At 41.0% G+C, this 18557-nt stretch overlaps 1 protein-coding gene and 1 pseudogene across 1 annotated transcript in view; both read left to right on the top strand.

Annotated features, from left to right (window-relative positions):
• Window positions 1-18557, top strand: part of LOC126947940 (60S ribosomal protein L35a-like) — a 111409-nt pseudogene that overhangs the window by 24295 nt on the left and 68557 nt on the right.
• LMLN (leishmanolysin like peptidase) overlaps window positions 1-18557 on the top strand; it is a 78191-nt gene that overhangs the window by 15089 nt on the left and 44545 nt on the right. Inside the window, exons 3-9 of the mRNA XM_050779060.1 lie at window positions 387-417; window positions 1483-1565; window positions 2054-2171; window positions 4972-5150; window positions 9989-10094; window positions 12017-12111; window positions 16790-16907. Of these exons, the coding sequence (XP_050635017.1) occupies window positions 387-417; window positions 1483-1565; window positions 2054-2171; window positions 4972-5150; window positions 9989-10094; window positions 12017-12111; window positions 16790-16907 (730 nt within the window). The remainder of the gene's footprint in view (window positions 1-386; window positions 418-1482; window positions 1566-2053; window positions 2172-4971; window positions 5151-9988; window positions 10095-12016; window positions 12112-16789; window positions 16908-18557) is intronic.

The raw sequence follows: 18557 nt of genomic DNA, 5'->3' as shown, positions 1-18557 counted from the left end.
CTATACATTATGAATAATTTTCTTTGACCATCTCCCTTTCCTGGTAAATCATGAATAATTTAAACAGAACAAATGTGGATCTACTTGGACGTGGACAGTAACAGACCTGGAAGGTACTCTTCAATAAGTACTAGTGTTACGGGAAAGAGGTCCGCTTCAGACTCCAGGAGAGGGTTCTCGGATCTCTCACGAGAAAGAATTAGAAGCAAATCCATACAGTAAAATGAAAGCAAGGTTATTAGAAAAGTAAAGTAATAAAAGAATGGCTACTCCATAGGCAGAGCAGCCCCAAGGCCTGCTGGTTGCCCATTTTTGTGGTTGTTTCTTGATTACATGTGCTACGCCTCTGAGAGGTAATTCTTATGTTTTTATGTCATTATTTTCAGGTTGCTCCCTGAGAAAAAAAATCTTGTAAAGGTATGTAATAAATACTCGTAACTTGAATTGGACACTTAAAATTTTATTGTATGCAAATTCTACTTCAGTAAAGAAAAATATATACGTGACTCTTGTGACTGAATAAAAGGTGTTGGTAGTGAAAGTGTTTATCATTTCACAAAAGGTGTCTTTGTGATGCACTCATGAAAACTTTGTTGGTATTTGGCATTAAATTAATCAGTCTCGTTTTTTTGCTTGCTTTCTCAAGTTTTTGGGGAGCAAATCATGCAGAGAATAGGGTGAAAAAGACAATTTTTGAAACACATTGAGAACACTGTTCTTTTGGTGGAAATGTTTATTTTCCTGAGAATTGATTGACTTGATAACCACATCAGATTTTTAACCGTATGGAGACACACACACCCACACACATACACACATGCACACAGGCACGCACGCATGCACGCACATGCACGCACGCACACGCACATGCACGCACACACACGCAAACATGCGTGCAGACACATGCACACACGCGCACACACACACAAACATGTGCACACACACACGCACACACACGCAAACACCCACGCATATACACGCATGCACACAGGCACACACACATGCACACACACAAAGCCAGCTCACCATGGGCCACAGAAATTGGTGAGTTTAATGAAAGGTAAGATTTTCTTTACATAAACTATCTTACTGTTGGAATCATCTAAGTCAGTCCATCATTCATAGTAATCTAGATTAATAGTTGAGATATATTGCAGTTTTGTTAAAGGTGTAGTATTGAAGGAAGTTAATATTTAATTAAAAATTAAAAACAGTTGAGATAAATGTTTTCTGGCTTTCTATTTAAGTGGGACTAGGGAAAGAAATTTCTGCCTGGTGCTGTTTTCCCAAGCTGAACTAGAAAACGGGGGAAATTCTTTTCCTCCTAGGCTTCCTCTCTTCCTACGCCTTACCATACAACCTTGACTAGTATCTGTATTCCAGAATTATAAGGCTTTTTTCATTAATATGCTGTATTTGCTTGTTTAAAATATAATTTATATCTTCCTTATAATTCTGTTTCTTTTTTTAACTTTTATTTAGAACAAGCTTTTCCCACAAGCTATTTCTTATTTAGAGAAGACTTTTCAGGTCCGTCGACCTGCGGGCACCATCTTACTTAGCAGGTATGCCACATTCAACACAGATGGTTTTCTTCAGCCATTTAGTACTCTGCCTCTCCCTATCTATGAATATGACAAGGTATGAAACTTATACTATAACTTTATTATGCTTGTTCTTAGAGACCAAACTGCAAGGTATTTAAAAAGAATAAAAAAAGTGCCTGCTGGATAATCATTCTTTCCCTGACCTTTCATTGTGAGATGGTCTACTGCATTTTTTCTGGGTGTTAGTTGTCCTCTGTTCTCCAGATCACCTTTTCCCCTCGTTCATGTGTATACAGTGTTGGCTTTATGAAGTATTTGGGTGTTTAAAAACACAAATCAAGAGGATTTCCTATAGAACCCGAATTCTTTCTTAACTACTTTCCTAACTAAAATAGTAACATTATTAATGAAGTAATATAGCAGCTACCAGTTGATTACCATGTTTTTAACTGCTATAAAATATTCTCTTTTTTGTCTTTAAACTTTGATGTACAAATGAACTGAAGACAATGTGCAACAAACCAATACCTCCGGAAGGAAAACGACCCTCACAGGTACTGCACCGGGGAGTGCGCCACGCACACGAGATGCGGCCCCGTTGTTGTTCCAGAGGAACATCTCCAGGTATTTCGCCCTGCTCTTGGCAGCACTTTTACACTTGAGATTTTGAATTTGTGAGTGTCCCAAAATTTTTACAGATTCAAGTTCAAAGTCTAGTAGCTTCCTTGGTCTACAAAAAGTAATCACAGATGTGCTGATTTTATTCTTTCATTAGCTTTCAAGTGAGTTGAATGGTATTTTCTTTCTTCACTGCTTCCCAGAGACCTCCCTGCCCCATTTATCTTGGTCTGCTGAGTCAGTTTAGCTTAGAACGTTGTCTTGTCTTCCAGAATATCTTTTAGCAAGGCATATACCTCAGTTTTTTAAAGGACAGTCTGACATCTCTTAAGATAAAAAATATGTATGCTTCAAGCCAACCTAGAAGTTTATTCCATAAAATACTAATGGCTATGTAATATATGTTTAAAGGTGTTCTTTGCAAAACTATAAATATGCCTATTTAGGGTATTAGTTTTGCCTATTAGGCTGTGGTATAACCATGTAGTGGAATACTTTGCAGTTGTTAAAAAGTGAAGGAGATCTCTATGTACTGACTTGGAAAGATATTTAAGCTCTTACATGAAAAAAAAAGGTTGCAAATCAGTATGCACAGGTAGTCCATTTTATTTGAAAGTATAGAAACACAGACAATAAAAAATTATCAAGCAATCTGGAAGTATACACATGTTAAATCTGGATACATATAAAAATGTTAATCGTTTCTTTAAGAGATTGTTGGGGAAAGTGTTTTTCTTTTGTAAGTTCTGGAGATTTTTGTGATGTTCTGATTTCTCATATTGAACATATATTACTTATATCAAAAAAATAAAAAATTTAGGCTGGGCACAGTAACTTACACCTGTAGTCCTAGTACTTTGGGAGGCCGAGGCAGGCAGATTACTTCACTCCAGGAGTTTAAGACCAGCCTTGGCAACATGGTGAAACCCTGTCTCTACAAAAAATATAAAAAGTTAGCCAGGAGTGGTGGTGTGCACCTGTAGTCCCAGCTACTTGGGAGGCTGTGGTGGGAGGATTGCCTGAGCTGGGGATGTGGAGGTTGCAATGAGCTGTGATCTTCTCACTGTACTCCAACCTGGGTGACAGAGTGAGACCCTGTCTCAAAAATAAATAGATAAATAAGAATATCTCAGACTATGCCTAAGCTAAGCTATTGCTTAAAAAAAAAAACTAGAAGGTCGGGCACAATGGCTCCCACCTGTAATCTCAGCACTGAGGGGGCTGAGGCGGGTGGATCACCTGAGGTCAGGAGTTCGAGACCAGCCAGGCCAACATGGCGAAACCCTCTCTCTACTAAAAATACAAAAATTAGCCGGACATGGTGGCGGGTGCCTGTAAACCCAGTTCCTCAGGAGGCTGAGGCAGGAGAAGCTTGAACCCAGGAGGCAGAGGTTGCAGTGAGCCCAGGTCACACCACTGCACTCCAGCCTAGGCGACAGAGCAAGACTTCGACTCCGGCTCAAAACAAAACAAAACTAAAGTAAACTAAACAAATAAATAAGAATACAGCAATATTGTCATTAACCATAGTCACTGTGCTTTACAATAGATCTCTTGAACTTATTCCTTCTAACTATAAACATGTATTCTTTGACCAGCATTTCCTTAGCTCCCACTCCCTAAAGTAATTGATTTTAAAAATCATAAATGCATGTGTTAGAGAAGGAAGAATAAACAATGTGTATTTTCTATTAAATGAAATGAGAATTTGTTGTTTTTTTTCCTCTCTCTACAAGCATTGCTTACACCTTAAAATAATAATTTACTGATTTTTCTGTTTCTAATTTGGAGATTATGATTACTTGGGAATTTTGATAGAAGTAGCTTTCAAAAAAGTGACCATTACAGAGGCAAATAAGATTTGCTGGGCAGGGCGCCATGACTCATGCCTGTAATCCCTTAATCCCTGCACTTTGGGAGGCCAAGATGGGAGGATTGCTTGAGGCCAGGAGTTCGAGACCAGCCTGGTCAATATAGTGAGACCCCGTCTATATATATTTAAGAAATATTTTAGGCCAGACACGGTGGCTCACGCCTGTAATCTCAGCACTTTGGGAGGCCGAGACAGGCAGATCACAAGTTCAGGAGTTCGAGACCAGCCTGGCCAACATGGTGAAACCCTGTCTCTACTAAAAATATAAAAATTAGCTGGGCATGGTGGTGGGCGCCTGTAATCCCAGCTACTCGGGATGCTGAGGCAGGAGCCGAGCCGAGATCACGTCACTACACTCCAGCCTGAGTGACAGAGTGACTCTGCCTCAAAAAGAAAATGTTTTTAATAATAAAAGATTTGCTTGGAAGATTAGAAACAAGGGGAGATGACTCCTACCCTATATTATTTGAATTTTTAACAAGATGTGAATTACATTATAATAGGAAATATATTTCTATTAGATAAATTTTTTTTTACCATTTAGTTTAGAATTAATTATAGATTCAAAGAAAGTTGCAAAAAAAAAAAGTTTCTTTTAGGGAAATCCCTTCATCTAGTTTCAGAGTTTTAAAACCTTTTATATTTCTGTCTTTTCAGCATCCTGTTTGGTTGGCCTTCCTTTGTCAATACCAATTATTTAATTGAAGTTATAGGTTTATGATCATTTTATGTAAAGTGGACATTTCAGTAAAATAAATTCAGAATTAGAGCTAAGTATTGAGTGGACAGGGAGGTATGGATTTTGATAAAAGTTTAGGGATAATAAAGATTAAATTGTACTGTGTTTATAGTGTAGATTTTACTGTAAGATTAAATGCCACTACATCTAACTTTGTGTCTGTTCTGGCTTTCTGGTGTCCCCCGTGGGTGCAGCAATGCAGGGTCTACCGCGGTGGTAAGTGGCCTCATCGAGCAGTGGGTGTGCCAGACCAAGAAGGCATCTCAGACGCAGACTTTGTTCTTTACGTTGGTGCTCTGGCCACCGAGAGGTGCAGCCAAGAAAACATCATCTCTTATGCAGCCTATTGTCAGCAGGAAGCAGACATGGACAGGTAACTTTCCTCTGGGACTGAGTTTCCAAGATCGAATGTGGGAACTTTTAAAGCAAACTGTTTTTAGGAAGCAGACATGGACAGGTAACTTTCCTCTGGGACTGAGTTTCCAAGATCGAATGTGGGAACTTTTAAAGCAAACTGTTTTTAGGAAGCAGACATGGACAGGTAACTTTCCTCTGGGACTGAGTTTCCAAGATCGAATGTGGGAACTTTTAAAGCAAACTGTTTTTAGGAAGCAGACATGGACAGGTAACTTTCCTCTGGGACTGAGTTTCCAAGATCGAATGTGGGAGCTTTTAAAGCAAACTGTTTTTAGGAAGCAGACATGGACAGGTAACTTTCCTCTGGGACTGAGTTTCCAAGATCGAATGTGGGAACTTTTAAAGCAAACTGTTTTTAGGAAGCAGACATGGACAGGTAACTTTCCTCTGGGACTGAGTTTCCAAGATCGAATGTGGGAACTTTTAAAGCAAACTGTTTTTAGGAAGCAGACATGGACAGGTAACTTTCCTCTGGGACTGAGTTTCCAAGATCGAATGTGGGAACTTTTAAAGCAAACTGTTTTTAGGAAGCAGACATGGACAGGTAACTTTCCTCTGGGACTGAGTTTCCAAGATCGAATGTGGGAACTTTTAAAGCAAACTGTTTTTAGGAAGCAGACATGAACAGGTAACTTTCCTCTGGGACTGAGTTTCCAAGATCGAATGTGGGAGCTTTTAAAGCAAACTGTTTTTAGGAAGCAGACATGGACAGGTAACTTTCCTCTGGGACTGAGTTTCCAAGATCGAATGTGGGAGCTTTTAAAGCAAACTGTTTTTAGGAAGCAGACATGGACAGGTAACTTTCCTCTGGGACTGAGTTTCCAAGATCGAATGTGGGAGCTTTTAAAGCAAACTGTTTTTAGGAAGCAGACATGGACAGGTAACTTTCCTCTGGGACTGAGTTTCCAAGATCGAATGTGGGAACTTTTAAAGCAAACTGTTTTTAGGAAGCAGACATGGACAGGTAACTTTCCTCTGGGGCTGAGTTTCCAAGATCGAATGTGGGAACTTTTAAAGCAAACTGTTTTTAGGAAGCAGACATGGACAGGTAACTTTCCTCTGGGGCTGAGTTTCCAAGATCGAATGTGGGAACTTTTAAAGCAAACTGTTTTTAGGAAGCAGACATGGACAGGTAACTTTCCTCTGGGGCTGAGTTTCCAAGATCGAATGTGGGAACTTTTAAAGCAAACTGTTTTTAGGAAGCAGACATGGACAGGTAACTTTCCTCTGGGACTGAGTTTCCAAGATCGAATGTGGGAACTTTTAAAGCAAACTGTTTTTAGGAAGCAGACATGGACAGGTAACTTTCCTCTGGGACTGAGTTTCCAAGATCGAATATGGGAACTTTTAAAGCAAACTGTTTTTAGTGTTAAGATTACAGGAATCTTGGATTTGCCAGATTGCCTCTGGTAGACAGGAATAGCACGCTGCCTGGATTTGGAGTGTGGTTAGGAGGCCGTGATTAGACTGTTATTAATGTGATAACCCAAGTTTTTAGTCAAAGTGAAAGAAAAGTGAAGCACTTCGTTTGACTTTTCTCCCTGCGGTTCCTCTTCCATTTTGAGCCTGTTGTTTTTGCCAAAATTCCAAAGAAAAAGTCTACTGTCAAGTGAGCCAAGTACGGTGGCTAACACCTGGAATCCCAGGTCTTTGGGAGGCTGAGGTGGGAGGATCACTTCAGCCCAGGAGTTTGAGACCAGCTTGGGCAGCATAGTGAGACCTCATCTTGACAAAAAATAAAATTGGCCAGGCATGGAGGCACACACCTGTGGTCCCAGCTATCAGGAGACTGAGGTGGGAGGATTGCTTGAGCCTGAGAGGTTGAGGCTCAGTGAGCTGTGATCATGCCACTGCACTCCAGCCTGGGCAACAGAGCAAAACCTTGTCCCCCACAAAAAAGGAAAAACAAAATGGCTGGGCACAGTGGCTCACACCTGTAATCCCAGCTCTTTGCGAGGCTGAGGCGGGTGGATCACTTGAGCTCAGGAGTTTGAGACCAGTCTGGGCAACATGGTGAAACTCTGTCTCTACAAAACACACAAAAATTAGCCAGGCGTGGTGGCGTGCGCCTGTAGTCCCAGCTACTCAGGAGGCTGAGATGGGAGGATTGCGTAAGCCTGGGAGGCAGAGGCTGCAGAGAGCTGTGATTGTGCCACTGTACTCCAGCCTGGGCCACAGAGCCAGACCCTGTGTCCAAAAAACAATAATAATAATAATAATAATAATAATAATGGTAAGTCCACTGTCAAGAGAATTTTCTTTGCAGGTGACTACCACTCTAAGGAAACAATTTGAACTTTAATTTTAGGACCTATGTGCTAAAACTGTTAAGAAAGGTGTTAATAATGACTATTCATCTAATTGTCGTATCATTTGTTATATGTAATTCACTTAGCTAAATATCACTTAGAAATTCAGAGTTCTCTTTATTTACAAAAGATTTCAAAAACTTTCCCGTGAAGCAGCTCAGCTTTGAAATGAAAAGTTATATATGCAGAAGATTGCCTGTCACACACCAGACAAGTCAATTAAAGGCAGCAGGAATTGCCATATGTCTCAGAATAGGTTGTATGTAACATTCTCAAATCTAGGTGAGATTAGATTTGAGATTCGCTGACTTCAAAGGGAGTCAGCTAGTCTTTTTTTTTTTTTTTTTTTTTTTGTGACAGAGTCTTGCTCTGTCACCCAGGCTGGAGTGCAATGGCAGGATCTTGGCCCACTGCAACCTCTGCCTTCTGGGTTCAAGTGATTCTCCTGCCTCAGCTTCCCAAGTATTTAGGACTACAAGTGTGTGCCACTGCACCCAACTAATTTTTGTATTTTTAATAGAGACAGGGGTTTCACTAAGTTGGCCAGGCTGGTCTCGAACCCCTGACCTCAGGTGATCTGCCTGCCTCGGCCTCCCAGAGTGTTAGGATTACAGGTGTGAGCCACTGTGCCTGGCCTCAGCTCGTGTTTTGACTGATAGATGGATGTTTAACACCTCAGCAATGGTCCTTTGATACATATGAATTAGTTATACTAACTTCTCCTAGATTTGTTAGAAGAAAAAGCAGTATCTTCAGGTTTTTTTTTTTTTTTTTTTTTTTTTTTTTTTTTTTGAGACGGTGTCTCGCTCTGTTGCCCAGGCTGGTGTGCAGTGGCGTAATCTCAGCTCACTGCAAGCTCTGCCTCCTGAGTTCAAGTGATTCTCCTGCCTCAGCCCCCTGAGTAGCTGAGGCTACAGGTGTGCGCCACCCGCCTGGCTAATTTTTGTATTTTTAGTAGAGACAAGGTTTTGCCATGTTGGTCAGGCTGGTCTTGAACTCCTGACCTCTGGTGATCCACCTGCCTTGGCCTCCCAAAGTGCTGGAATGACAGTCATGAGCCACTGCGCCTGGCCTTAAGTTCTTCTTTTTCAAGAAAGTGAAACCTTCCTTCACAATTGCTATATTGCATTAATTCATTTCGTGAATATTTGAGTGGCCAACAGACGAGGTAAACAAAATACAGATGTGTACCTGCCTCATGGAACTTACGGATTGCAGAGGGAGACAGGTATTAAATGTTCCTGCAAATAAATATGTGATTTCAAAGTACGATAAATACTTTGTAGAAAATAAATAGAGTGTTGTAACGTAGAGGAGAATAAAAGAGAAACACCTTGTGGATCTATTGAGCAAGGAAGACCGCTTTGAAAAAGTGAAACGTTAGCTGAACATTGATAGGCTGTTGCCAAATACAGAGATGTGGGGAGAGCTCGCGAAGGCAGAAGCCATGTGCGCCTGTTGCTTCAGGACCCCCCTCAGTGGACACTGTTGGGGGACAGGTGCTGGGACAGGCAGACAGGATTGTTTTCTTCTAAGTGCTGTAGGAAGCCCCTGAAGGGTTTTAAGCCTGGAAGCGAAATCCATTTTGTATTTTAGAGGTCACTGTGGCAATTTTTAAATAAATGAATTGTATTCATACTTTCTCTAATTCTAAGTCTATTGCTATTTCCTATGAAGAAAATATACAATATTTAACAATTTAAATAATATAAATGTACTTTGTAAATAGGCAGTTATACTTTGATGAGCTTTGTGGTATTTCTATGTAAAATGTTAAGACAGTGGTAGGAGAACTGAGCTTGGGGTTCATCAGCAATGTTCGTTGGCCACAGCTTTGGAAAGACAGGGAGGCGCATGGTGGAACTGAATTACTTTGGACTCTTGAGTCCTAGTCTGCCTTTGGACTTTCAGGTTCTAGGCACAGAGAGAGATGCAGAAGTGTGTAGGTTCTAAAGGGTGTAGAATTTGGAAGAAGGCGATGGGAAGGTAGAAATATTTATGTGAATGTAGGCAGTGTTGGAGCAGGAGAAAGGGAATAGCAAACAGATAAGAAGGGTCAGCGACTTTCAGCAACTTGAACCATTCACTTATTGCCCCATTTGATAACTGTTTTCCTCTCTACCTGCTTGTCTCTGTGCCCATAGATATACTGAAATGCTGAAGTCAAATATGGATTTTGCAAGTAAAATAGTGTTGGAATTTGAGCCTTTCAGTTCATTCTTTTTTGGGTATTATATTGATATATTTCAAAAATTCACATTAAAGTATAGTCAACTGTGTCCTTTTGTGGAAACAGGTAGTGATTTGCCATGCCATAGGAGGGCAGAGGATACATGTCTTAAAAGTAAAAGATAGTGATGGTACAAAATTACATTTGATATTTTGCGAAGATTTTTCTGTCCTTGAGCAGTATTTGATGGAGAAGTAAATGTTAATAAATATTGTTCTGGAATATAATTTAAAAATTCAATGTCTATTTTGACAGGCCAATAGCAGGATATGCTAACCTGTGTCCAAATATGATCTCTACCCAGCCTCAGGAGTTTATTGGGATGCTGTCCACAGTGAAACATGAGGTTATTCATGCCCTGGTAAATTCTACCGTTACTGTTCTTTCCTTCATGCCCTGATTTTCTGCTTAGTATGTTCTCATTTTTATACATATATTCCATTTTAGGATGATGTAGATTCCTAGGTTCATGTTCAATAAAAATACAAAAATTAGCAGGGCATGGTGGTGTGCACCTGTGGTACCAGCTACTTGGGAGGCTGAGGTGGGAGGATGGCTTGAGCCCAGGGAGCTTGAGGTTGCAGTGAGCCAAGATTGTGCCACTGCACTCCAGCCTGGTGATAGAGGCAGACCTTGTATCAAACAAACAAACAGAAAGATTTATAAAGCTTTTTCCTCTTTTAAAATTCTAAGATTGAAGAATTAACGATACTGAAAGGCCTATGAAAATATATAGATATGGCAGAGCCCTGGGCTGCTGCCACCGTTTTTTGTTTGTTTTTTTAGACCCCATCATGGCCCACTGTAGCCTCAACCTTCTGGGCTCAAGTGATCCCACCTCAGCCTCCCAAGTAGCTAAGACTGCAGATGTGCACTACACTCGGCTAATTTTTTTTTTTTTTTTTGTGGTAGAGATAAGGTCTCGCTATGTTGCCCAGGCTGGTCTCAAACTCCTGTGCTCAAATGATCCTCCCACCTCAGCCTCCAGAGTAGCTGGGACCACAGGCACGCACCACCATGCCCTGCTAATTTTTGTATTTTTAGTAGAGATGGGGTCTCGCCATGTTGCCCAGGCAGGTCTTGAACTCCTGGGCTCAAGTGATCCCCCCACCTCAGCCTCCCAAAGTGCTGGGATTACAGGCGTGAGCCACTGCGCCTGGCCCTTCGGCTGCTGCTTCTGATAACCGTGTGAATATCCTTATAGGGAGGCAGTAGTAATGACTACCACTTCCTCAAATTAAAGGAAAGGAAATAGTCAGCTAAATACTTTTTTACATGTATATTTGAACACATACGAATGTTTATCTTCCTAGTAATTTTTAATTAAATTTATCTGTTGTAGGCAAGTGTCAGTCTTGGCCATGCATCTCAGTGTGCTGCTTCCATCTTTTCAGCTCTGGTCCAGCTCTTGTTCGGAATTGACACCTGATAGCTGATACCTTCTCAAAAAAGGAAGAAGGGCCGGGCGCAGTGGCTCTCGCCTGTAATCCTAGCGCTTTGGGAGGATTCTTCTATATATATAAGAAGGCCAAAATAACTTTAAAATGCAGACTGACTTTGAGAACCATTTCATAATGTACGCACACACACACCCACACAGCAGACAGGAATTAAAAACACAGCAGTTGCTGCTCTTTATGGTTTTAAAACTCTAATGGTGCCTGGAAATATAATTATAGGACAGTAATTGATGTTTATAGTATTTATACTGAATATAAATGTAAAATATATAATGTGTTTTAGAAAATTTCTCGTTAGAGGCCGGGTACGGTGGCTCAAGCCTATAATCCCAGCACTTTGGGAGGCCGAGACGGGTGGATCACGAGGTCAGGAGATCGAGACCATCCTGGCTAATACAGTGAAACCCCGTCTCTACTAAAAAACACGAAAAACTAGCCGGGCGAGGTGGTGGGCGCCTGTAGTCCCAGCTACTCGGGAGGCTGAGGCAGGAGAATGGCCTGAACCCGGGAGGCGGAGCTTGCAGTGAACTGAGATCCGGCCACTGCACTCCAGCCTGGGCCATAGAACGAGACTCCGTCTCAAAAAAAAAAAAAAAAAAAGAAAATTTCTCGTTAGAAATATTTACCTCAAGTAATTAGAATTTAAAATTTATAAATATGGAACACTAAATTGTTGTTCAATTCCAACGTATGAGAAATTCCTACGGAAGCACTAGTGTGGGGCTTCTATGAACCAGTTAGTATCAGTGCTCTCCTTTGATCTCAGGCTTGTAATCAGCCTTGACATTTTTCACTTGAAGACATTTTAAACTTTTTCTTATAGGGTTTCTCTGCTGGGCTGTTTGCATTCTACCATGACAAAGATGGAAATCCTCTCACTTCAAGATTTGCAGACGGCCTCCCACCTTTTAATTATAGGTATTTTTTTTTTGTTGTTGTTCTTGCTTTCCTCTTTTAGGAGGGTGCTAAGACTAGAATCTGAGAATCACAGCATATTAGATGCCATAAATAATAACGTCTTCATGGCAAACCTAAGGAAATTGTAGATATTAAAACAACATAGGATATAAGAGGCCATTTTATGGAAAACATAACTTGTGAGATAGGCAATATTACATAATGGTGTAAGTAAGGAGGAGAGAGATACCCACACACAAGGACCATTCTTAAGCTGATAATTTGCAGTGCCTGCTTGCATTGAGGATATTCCTCAAAAGCATCATACCTTCCAGCCAGGCACAATGACTCATGGCTGTAATCCCAGCACTTTGGGAGGCCAAGGTGGGCTGATTGCTTGAGCCCATGAGTTCAAAACCTGCTGGGCAGCATGGCAAAACCCTGTCTCTACAAAAAAATACAAAAATTAGCCGGGCATGGTTGCATGCGCCTGTGGTCCCAGCTACTTGGGGTGCTGAGATAGAAGGATCAGTTGAGCTCAGGAGGTTGAGGCTGCCGTGTGCTGTGATCATGCATCTGCACTCCAGCCTGGGTGACAGAGCAAGACTGTCTCAAGGAAAAAAAAGAGAAGCCTTCCAGTAAAAATGAAGATAATGGAGTAATACATTCAGTTGTTACAGATGTAAAGAATTGGATTTGGCTTTAACTGTATTTGGGGAAACTGTTAATCTTGAAGTATGAATGGTAAAGAGAGATTGGAGTGATTAATAAGGTAAAAGCTGTTTATTTTATTTTTTATTTTTTGAGACGGAGTCTCCCTCTGTCACCCAGGCTGGAGCGCAGTGGCCGGATCTCGGCTCACTGCAAGCTCCGCCTCCCGGGTTCACGCCATTCTCCTGCCTCAGCCTCCCGAGTAGCTGGGACTACAGGCACAGCCACCGCGGCGGCTAAATTTTGTATTTTAGTACAGACGGGGTTTCACCGTGTTGGCCAGGATGGTCTCGATCTCTTGACCTCGTGATCCGCCCGTCTCGGCCTCCCAAAGTGCTGGAATTACAGGCTTGAGCCACCGCGCCCGGCCAAAGCTGTTTATTTTCTGGCTGGCTTTGTTCACTGCTTATGTGTAAACATTGCCTTGCCATGGAAAAACAGGAATTAAAAATAATTTCTCTAAGGCATGGGTACATGAACAGATACGTGATAACAAATACAACAAAATGTTAATTACAGAATCTAGGTGAGCTGGTTATTGATTATAAGGGTGTTTATTAAACAATTCTTTTAATGTTTTGCATGTTTGAATTTTTTTTTTTTTTTGAGACAGAGTCTTGCTCTGTCGCCCAGGCTGGAATGCCGTGGCGCGATCTCCGCTCACTGCAAGCTCCGCCTCCTGGGTACACGCCATTCTCCTGCCTCAGCCTCCCCAGTAGCTTGGATTACAGGCGCCTACCACCTCGCCTGGTTAACTTTTGTATTTTTAGTAGAGACAGGTTTCACCATGTTGGCCAGGCTGGTCTCAAACTCCTGACCTCAGGTGATCCGCTGACCTCAGGTGATTCGCCTGCCTCAGCCTCCCAAAGTGCTGGGATTACAGGCATGAGCCACCACACCTGGCCTATGTTTGAAATTTTTATGAAACAGTATTGGAAAAGAAAACCGTCTTTATGTTTTCTGTTGTTTTGCTGAGAATGAGAAATTTATAGGGAAAATGGTAGAAGTAGTCTAGGGAATAAGCCAGAAAAAAAAATGACTTAGGTTACAGAGAAAAATAAAAATTGATGTCCATTGTAATTTTCTATAATAGATAAATATGTTACTTTTGTAGCAGTGCTTTTATGTATGCAGGATAGATTTCCCAAACTGGGATTGCTGATTTAAAATCTGTTTACACTATAAATTTTAATAGAAACTGCCATGTTACATTTTTTTTTTAAAAAGGTATAGCAAAGCACATTCCTACCAGATGTGTATGAGTGCTTTTGTTACCACTTTATCAGTATTGGATATTATAGATCTTTTTTATTTTTTAAGCCCAATTTGATGGATTAAAAGATGGTATCTCATTGTTGTATTTCCAGGACTATAGTGTGGTTTTAGCCATTGGCATTTTCTCTTTGTACACTGCCTATTTATTTTCCTTGTCCAGTCTTTTAGGTTAATTTTCCCTTTCTAATCACGTTGTAGAAGTTCTTTATAAATTAGAGATATTACTCCTTTTACATGCTTATTATAAATATTTCTCCTGGTTGTTTATTTATCATACTTTTGCCATGTATAGAAAAGTTTTTAAGTTTTTTATCATTAAATTTATCTTTTTTTTTTTTTTTTTTTTTTTGAGATAGAGTCTCACTATATTGCCCAGGCTGGTCTCGAACTCCTGGGCTCAGGCAAGCTTCCTGCCTCAGTCTCTCAAGCAGCTTGGACTACAGTCATGTGCCACTGTACCCAGATGTTTTTTTCTTTGTTGCTTAAGGCCTCAAAAGATTGTAAAAATATTCTCCTAAATTTATTCCAGTACATTATTATTTGATTTATTTACATTTATAGCTTCAATGCATTTGAAAATTTTTTTGATTTATGTATTTTGGGATTCTTTTGTAAGGTGCATATATGTTTATAATTGTTATATCTTTATGCTGGATTTAACCTTTTTTTTTTTTTGAGGCAGGGAGGGTCTCACTCTGTTGCCCCGGCTCAGTGCAGTGGCACAATCACGATCATGGCTTACTGCAGTGTTGATCTTCCCAGGCTCAGGTGATCTTCTCACCTCAGCCTCCTGAGTAGCTGGGACTACGGGAGTGTGCCACCATGCTCATCTAGTTTTTTATTTTTATTTTAAATTTATTTTATTATTATTTTTTGAGACGGAGTCTCACTCTGTTACCCAGGCTGGAGTGCAGCGGCGTGATCTCGGCTCACTGCAACCTCCACTTCCCAGGTTCAAGCGATTCTCCTGCCTCAGCCTCCTGAGTAGCTGGGATTATAGGCATGTGCCACCACACCTGGCTAATTTTTGTGTTTTTAGTAGAGATGGAATTTCACCATGTTTGCCAGGTTTGGTCTCATACTCCTGACCTCTAGCGATTTGCCTCCCAAAGTGCTGGGATTACAGGTGTGAGCCACTGCGCCTGGCCTATGTAGTATATCTTTCTATCCTTTTACTTTCCAGCTATTTGTGTTCTTTAGTCTAAACTATATCTCTTGTAGATGTATAGTTAGAGCATGTTTTTAAATTCATTTTCCCAATTAACCCTGTTCTGCCTGCTACAGTGGCTGTCAGGTTACTGGTTTTCACCATGAGTGTGGGCTGTCGGTTTTCAAGGCTGCCCCAAAGCTGGAGAGAGGGCATGGAAACGCACCGCACTGTTCCTGTTTCTACAGAGATTCGTCCATTTTTCATGAATAAATGCTTTCTGCATTGCTATAAATCTTTGATTAATTTCCAAAGTTTAAAAAGTTGATTTCACCAATTTGGGTAGTTTTCTCATTGCTTTCATAGAGGAGAGAAATTTGAGAGATTTTTACTCTGTCATTTTTGCTTATATCTTTCTGGAATTTATTTTTGTATGTGGTGAAAAAGGGATTTAACCTTTTTTTTTCTAAATGAATAATCAGCTTCACAGCACAGTTATTAGATACATTCTACTTTCCCACTAAATTAATATGGCATTTTGTTGGTTATGTTTCCTTATATCCTTGGATATCTGTGAACTTGCTTTCATTTTATCCTGTATGCTTGTCAAAAGGAAGTAATTCGTCATCTTAGCCAAGTGCTAGCTATGTGAACTTGAACAAGTTACTTCATCTCCCTGAACTTTTGTCTCTTTATCTGCAGAATAGTGATGAAAATCTCATAGGGTTGTTGAAAAGATGAAATTTGAAAATATTTATCAAGGCTAGGCCCAGTGGCTCACACCTGTAATCCCAGAGCTTTGAACGGCTGAGGTGGAAAGATGGCTTGAGGCCAGGAATTTGAGGCCAGCTTTGGCAACATAGCAGACCTTGTCTCAACAAAAAATAAAAAATAAATTGAAAAAAATGTTTTGGACTGGATTTCATTCTGTCACCCAGGCTGGAGTGTAGCCATATGAACATAGCTCACTGCAGCTTTGAACTCCTGAGCTCAAGTGATCCTCTTGCCTCAGCCTCGTGAGTACCTGGGACTACAGGCATACACTACCATGCCTGGATTATTTTATTTTATTTTATTTATTTTGTTTTTGAGACAAGGTCTTGCTCTGTCACCCCATCTGGAGTGCAGTGGCACGAACATGGCTCACTGCACCGTCAACCTCCTGGGCTCAAGTGATTCTCTGACCTCAGCCTCCTGTGTAGCTGGGACCACAGGCCTGCACTACTGCGCCCAGCTAATTTTAAACTTTTTTGTAGAGACAAGGTCTTCTGGTGTTGCCTAGGCTGGTATCAAACTCCTGGGCTCAAGCAATCTTCCCACCTCGGCCTGCTGAGGTGCTGGGATTACGGTGTGAGCCACTGCACCCAACCAAAAAATTAAATTTAAAAAAATGTAGAAAGGAAAATACTTATCAAGTACTTTGCTTGGACTTGGTACGTAGGAGGTTCTCAATTATTTTAATTTCATATTGATATTTATAAAGACTTTTTACAGTAAATGTAAATATTTTTACATTTAAAATGGTGAATTTTCAATAATAATTGTGTTTTAATTCTGTAATTACAGTCTTGGATTATATCAATGGAGTGATAAAGTAGTTCGGAAAGTGGAGAGATTATGGGATGTTCGAGATAATAAGATAGTTCGTCACACCGTGTATCTCCTGGTAACACCTCGTGTTGTTGTAAGTATTACCAAACTTCACGTCTCATGAGCCATCTGTTCTTTTCCTTTACTGTGGTCCTTTCTTTACTCATCATTATTGTTTAAGAACTTATAATATTTTAGAGCCTATAGTAGGAAAAGTCATTTAAAGGCTGTGCAATAAAGCTACGGGCCACGAGAAATCTGCGGAAATGGAAACTTGTCAATGGCTCTCACGGCGCCTATCCCACCCAGTGCTTTAGGCCAGTGCCTCCTCTGTTGTGATGCCTCTTAGGACCACTGGTACTATTTCTATAATGACTGATCATTTTCTTTGGTGTCTGTGTTAGTCAAGGTTCTCCAGAGAAACAGAACCAATAGGATGTGTGTATATATCATATATGTATACACAGAGAAAGAATATGAGAGAGGAGGGGAGGAAGAGATTTCTTTTTTTTCTTTTTTTTTTTTTTTGAGACAGGGTCTCACTCTGTCACCCAGGCTGGAGTGTAGTGGTTTCGGCTCACCGCAACCTCTGTCTCCTGTGCCAAAGTGATCCTCCTACTTCTGCCTCCCAAGTGGCTGAGACTACAGGCACGCACCACCATGCACAGCTAATTTTGTTTATTTTTTTTGTAGTGATGAGGTCTCACTATGTTGCCCAGGCTGGTCTCGATCTCCTGGGCTCAAGTAGTCCTCCTGCCTCAGCCTCCGAAAGTGCTGGGATTACAGGCATAAGTCACCACACTTGGCCAAGAGATGACTTTCAAGGATTTGGCTCACATGACTGTGGAAGCTTGGTGAGTTCAAATCTGATGGGATAGGCCAGCAGGCTGGAGACTCGGGAGAGTTGCCCTTGGAGTCCAAAGGCAGAATGACTTCTTGTTCAGGGGAGGTGGGTCTTTGTTCTCCTCCGACCTTCGCCTGGTTGGGTGAGGCCTACCCACATTATGGAAGGTGATCTTTTCTTCAGAGGCCACTGATTGCAATGTTACTGTCATTCAAGAAAACACCTTCACAGAAACATCCGGAATATCTGGGCCAAATATTTGGGTACCATGGCTATTCTCCTTTCCCCTTTTCCTTGACTTTGTACAGCTCTCTGACTTATAAAGTTTTGCACTGCTCTTGGGCTATTTCCCATCTCTGGAAATCTCTAACTAAAGGACAGATAGAACCCAGTGAGCAAGGTTTTATTCTACTGAGCAACTTTTTTTTTTTTTGAGACAGTTTCCCTCTTGTCGCCCAGGCTGGAGTGCAGTGGCACGAGCTCGGCTCACTGCAACCTCTGCATCCTGGGTTCAAGTGATTCTCCTGCCTCAGCCTCCCGAGTAGCTGGAATTACAGGCGCCCGCCACCATGCCTGGCTAATTTTTGTATTTTTAGTAGAGACGGGGTTTTACCATGTTGGTCAGAGTGAGACCCTGTCTCAAAAAAAAAAAGAAAGAAAAGAAAAAAGGAAATTTCATCCTCCCCTCATCTCATATTCATTCTTTCTCTGTGTGTACATATATGTAGATGTATACACACATCCTATTGGTTCTGTTTCTCTGGAGAACCTTGACTAATACAGACTCCAAATGATCAGTCATTATAGAAATAGTACCACTAATCCTAAGATGTATCACAACAGAGGGAGCACTGGTGACCTCAGGTGATCTGTCTGCCTCAGCCTCCTGAAGTGCTGTGA

The sequence above is a fragment of the Macaca thibetana genome, chromosome 2, assembly GCF_024542745.1.
Source record: "Macaca thibetana thibetana isolate TM-01 chromosome 2, ASM2454274v1, whole genome shotgun sequence".
In the NCBI taxonomy this organism is placed as follows: Eukaryota; Metazoa; Chordata; class Mammalia; order Primates; family Cercopithecidae; genus Macaca; species Macaca thibetana.
The sequence above is the reverse complement of the archived record's forward strand: the minus strand, read 5'-3'. Positions and strand labels throughout refer to the sequence as shown.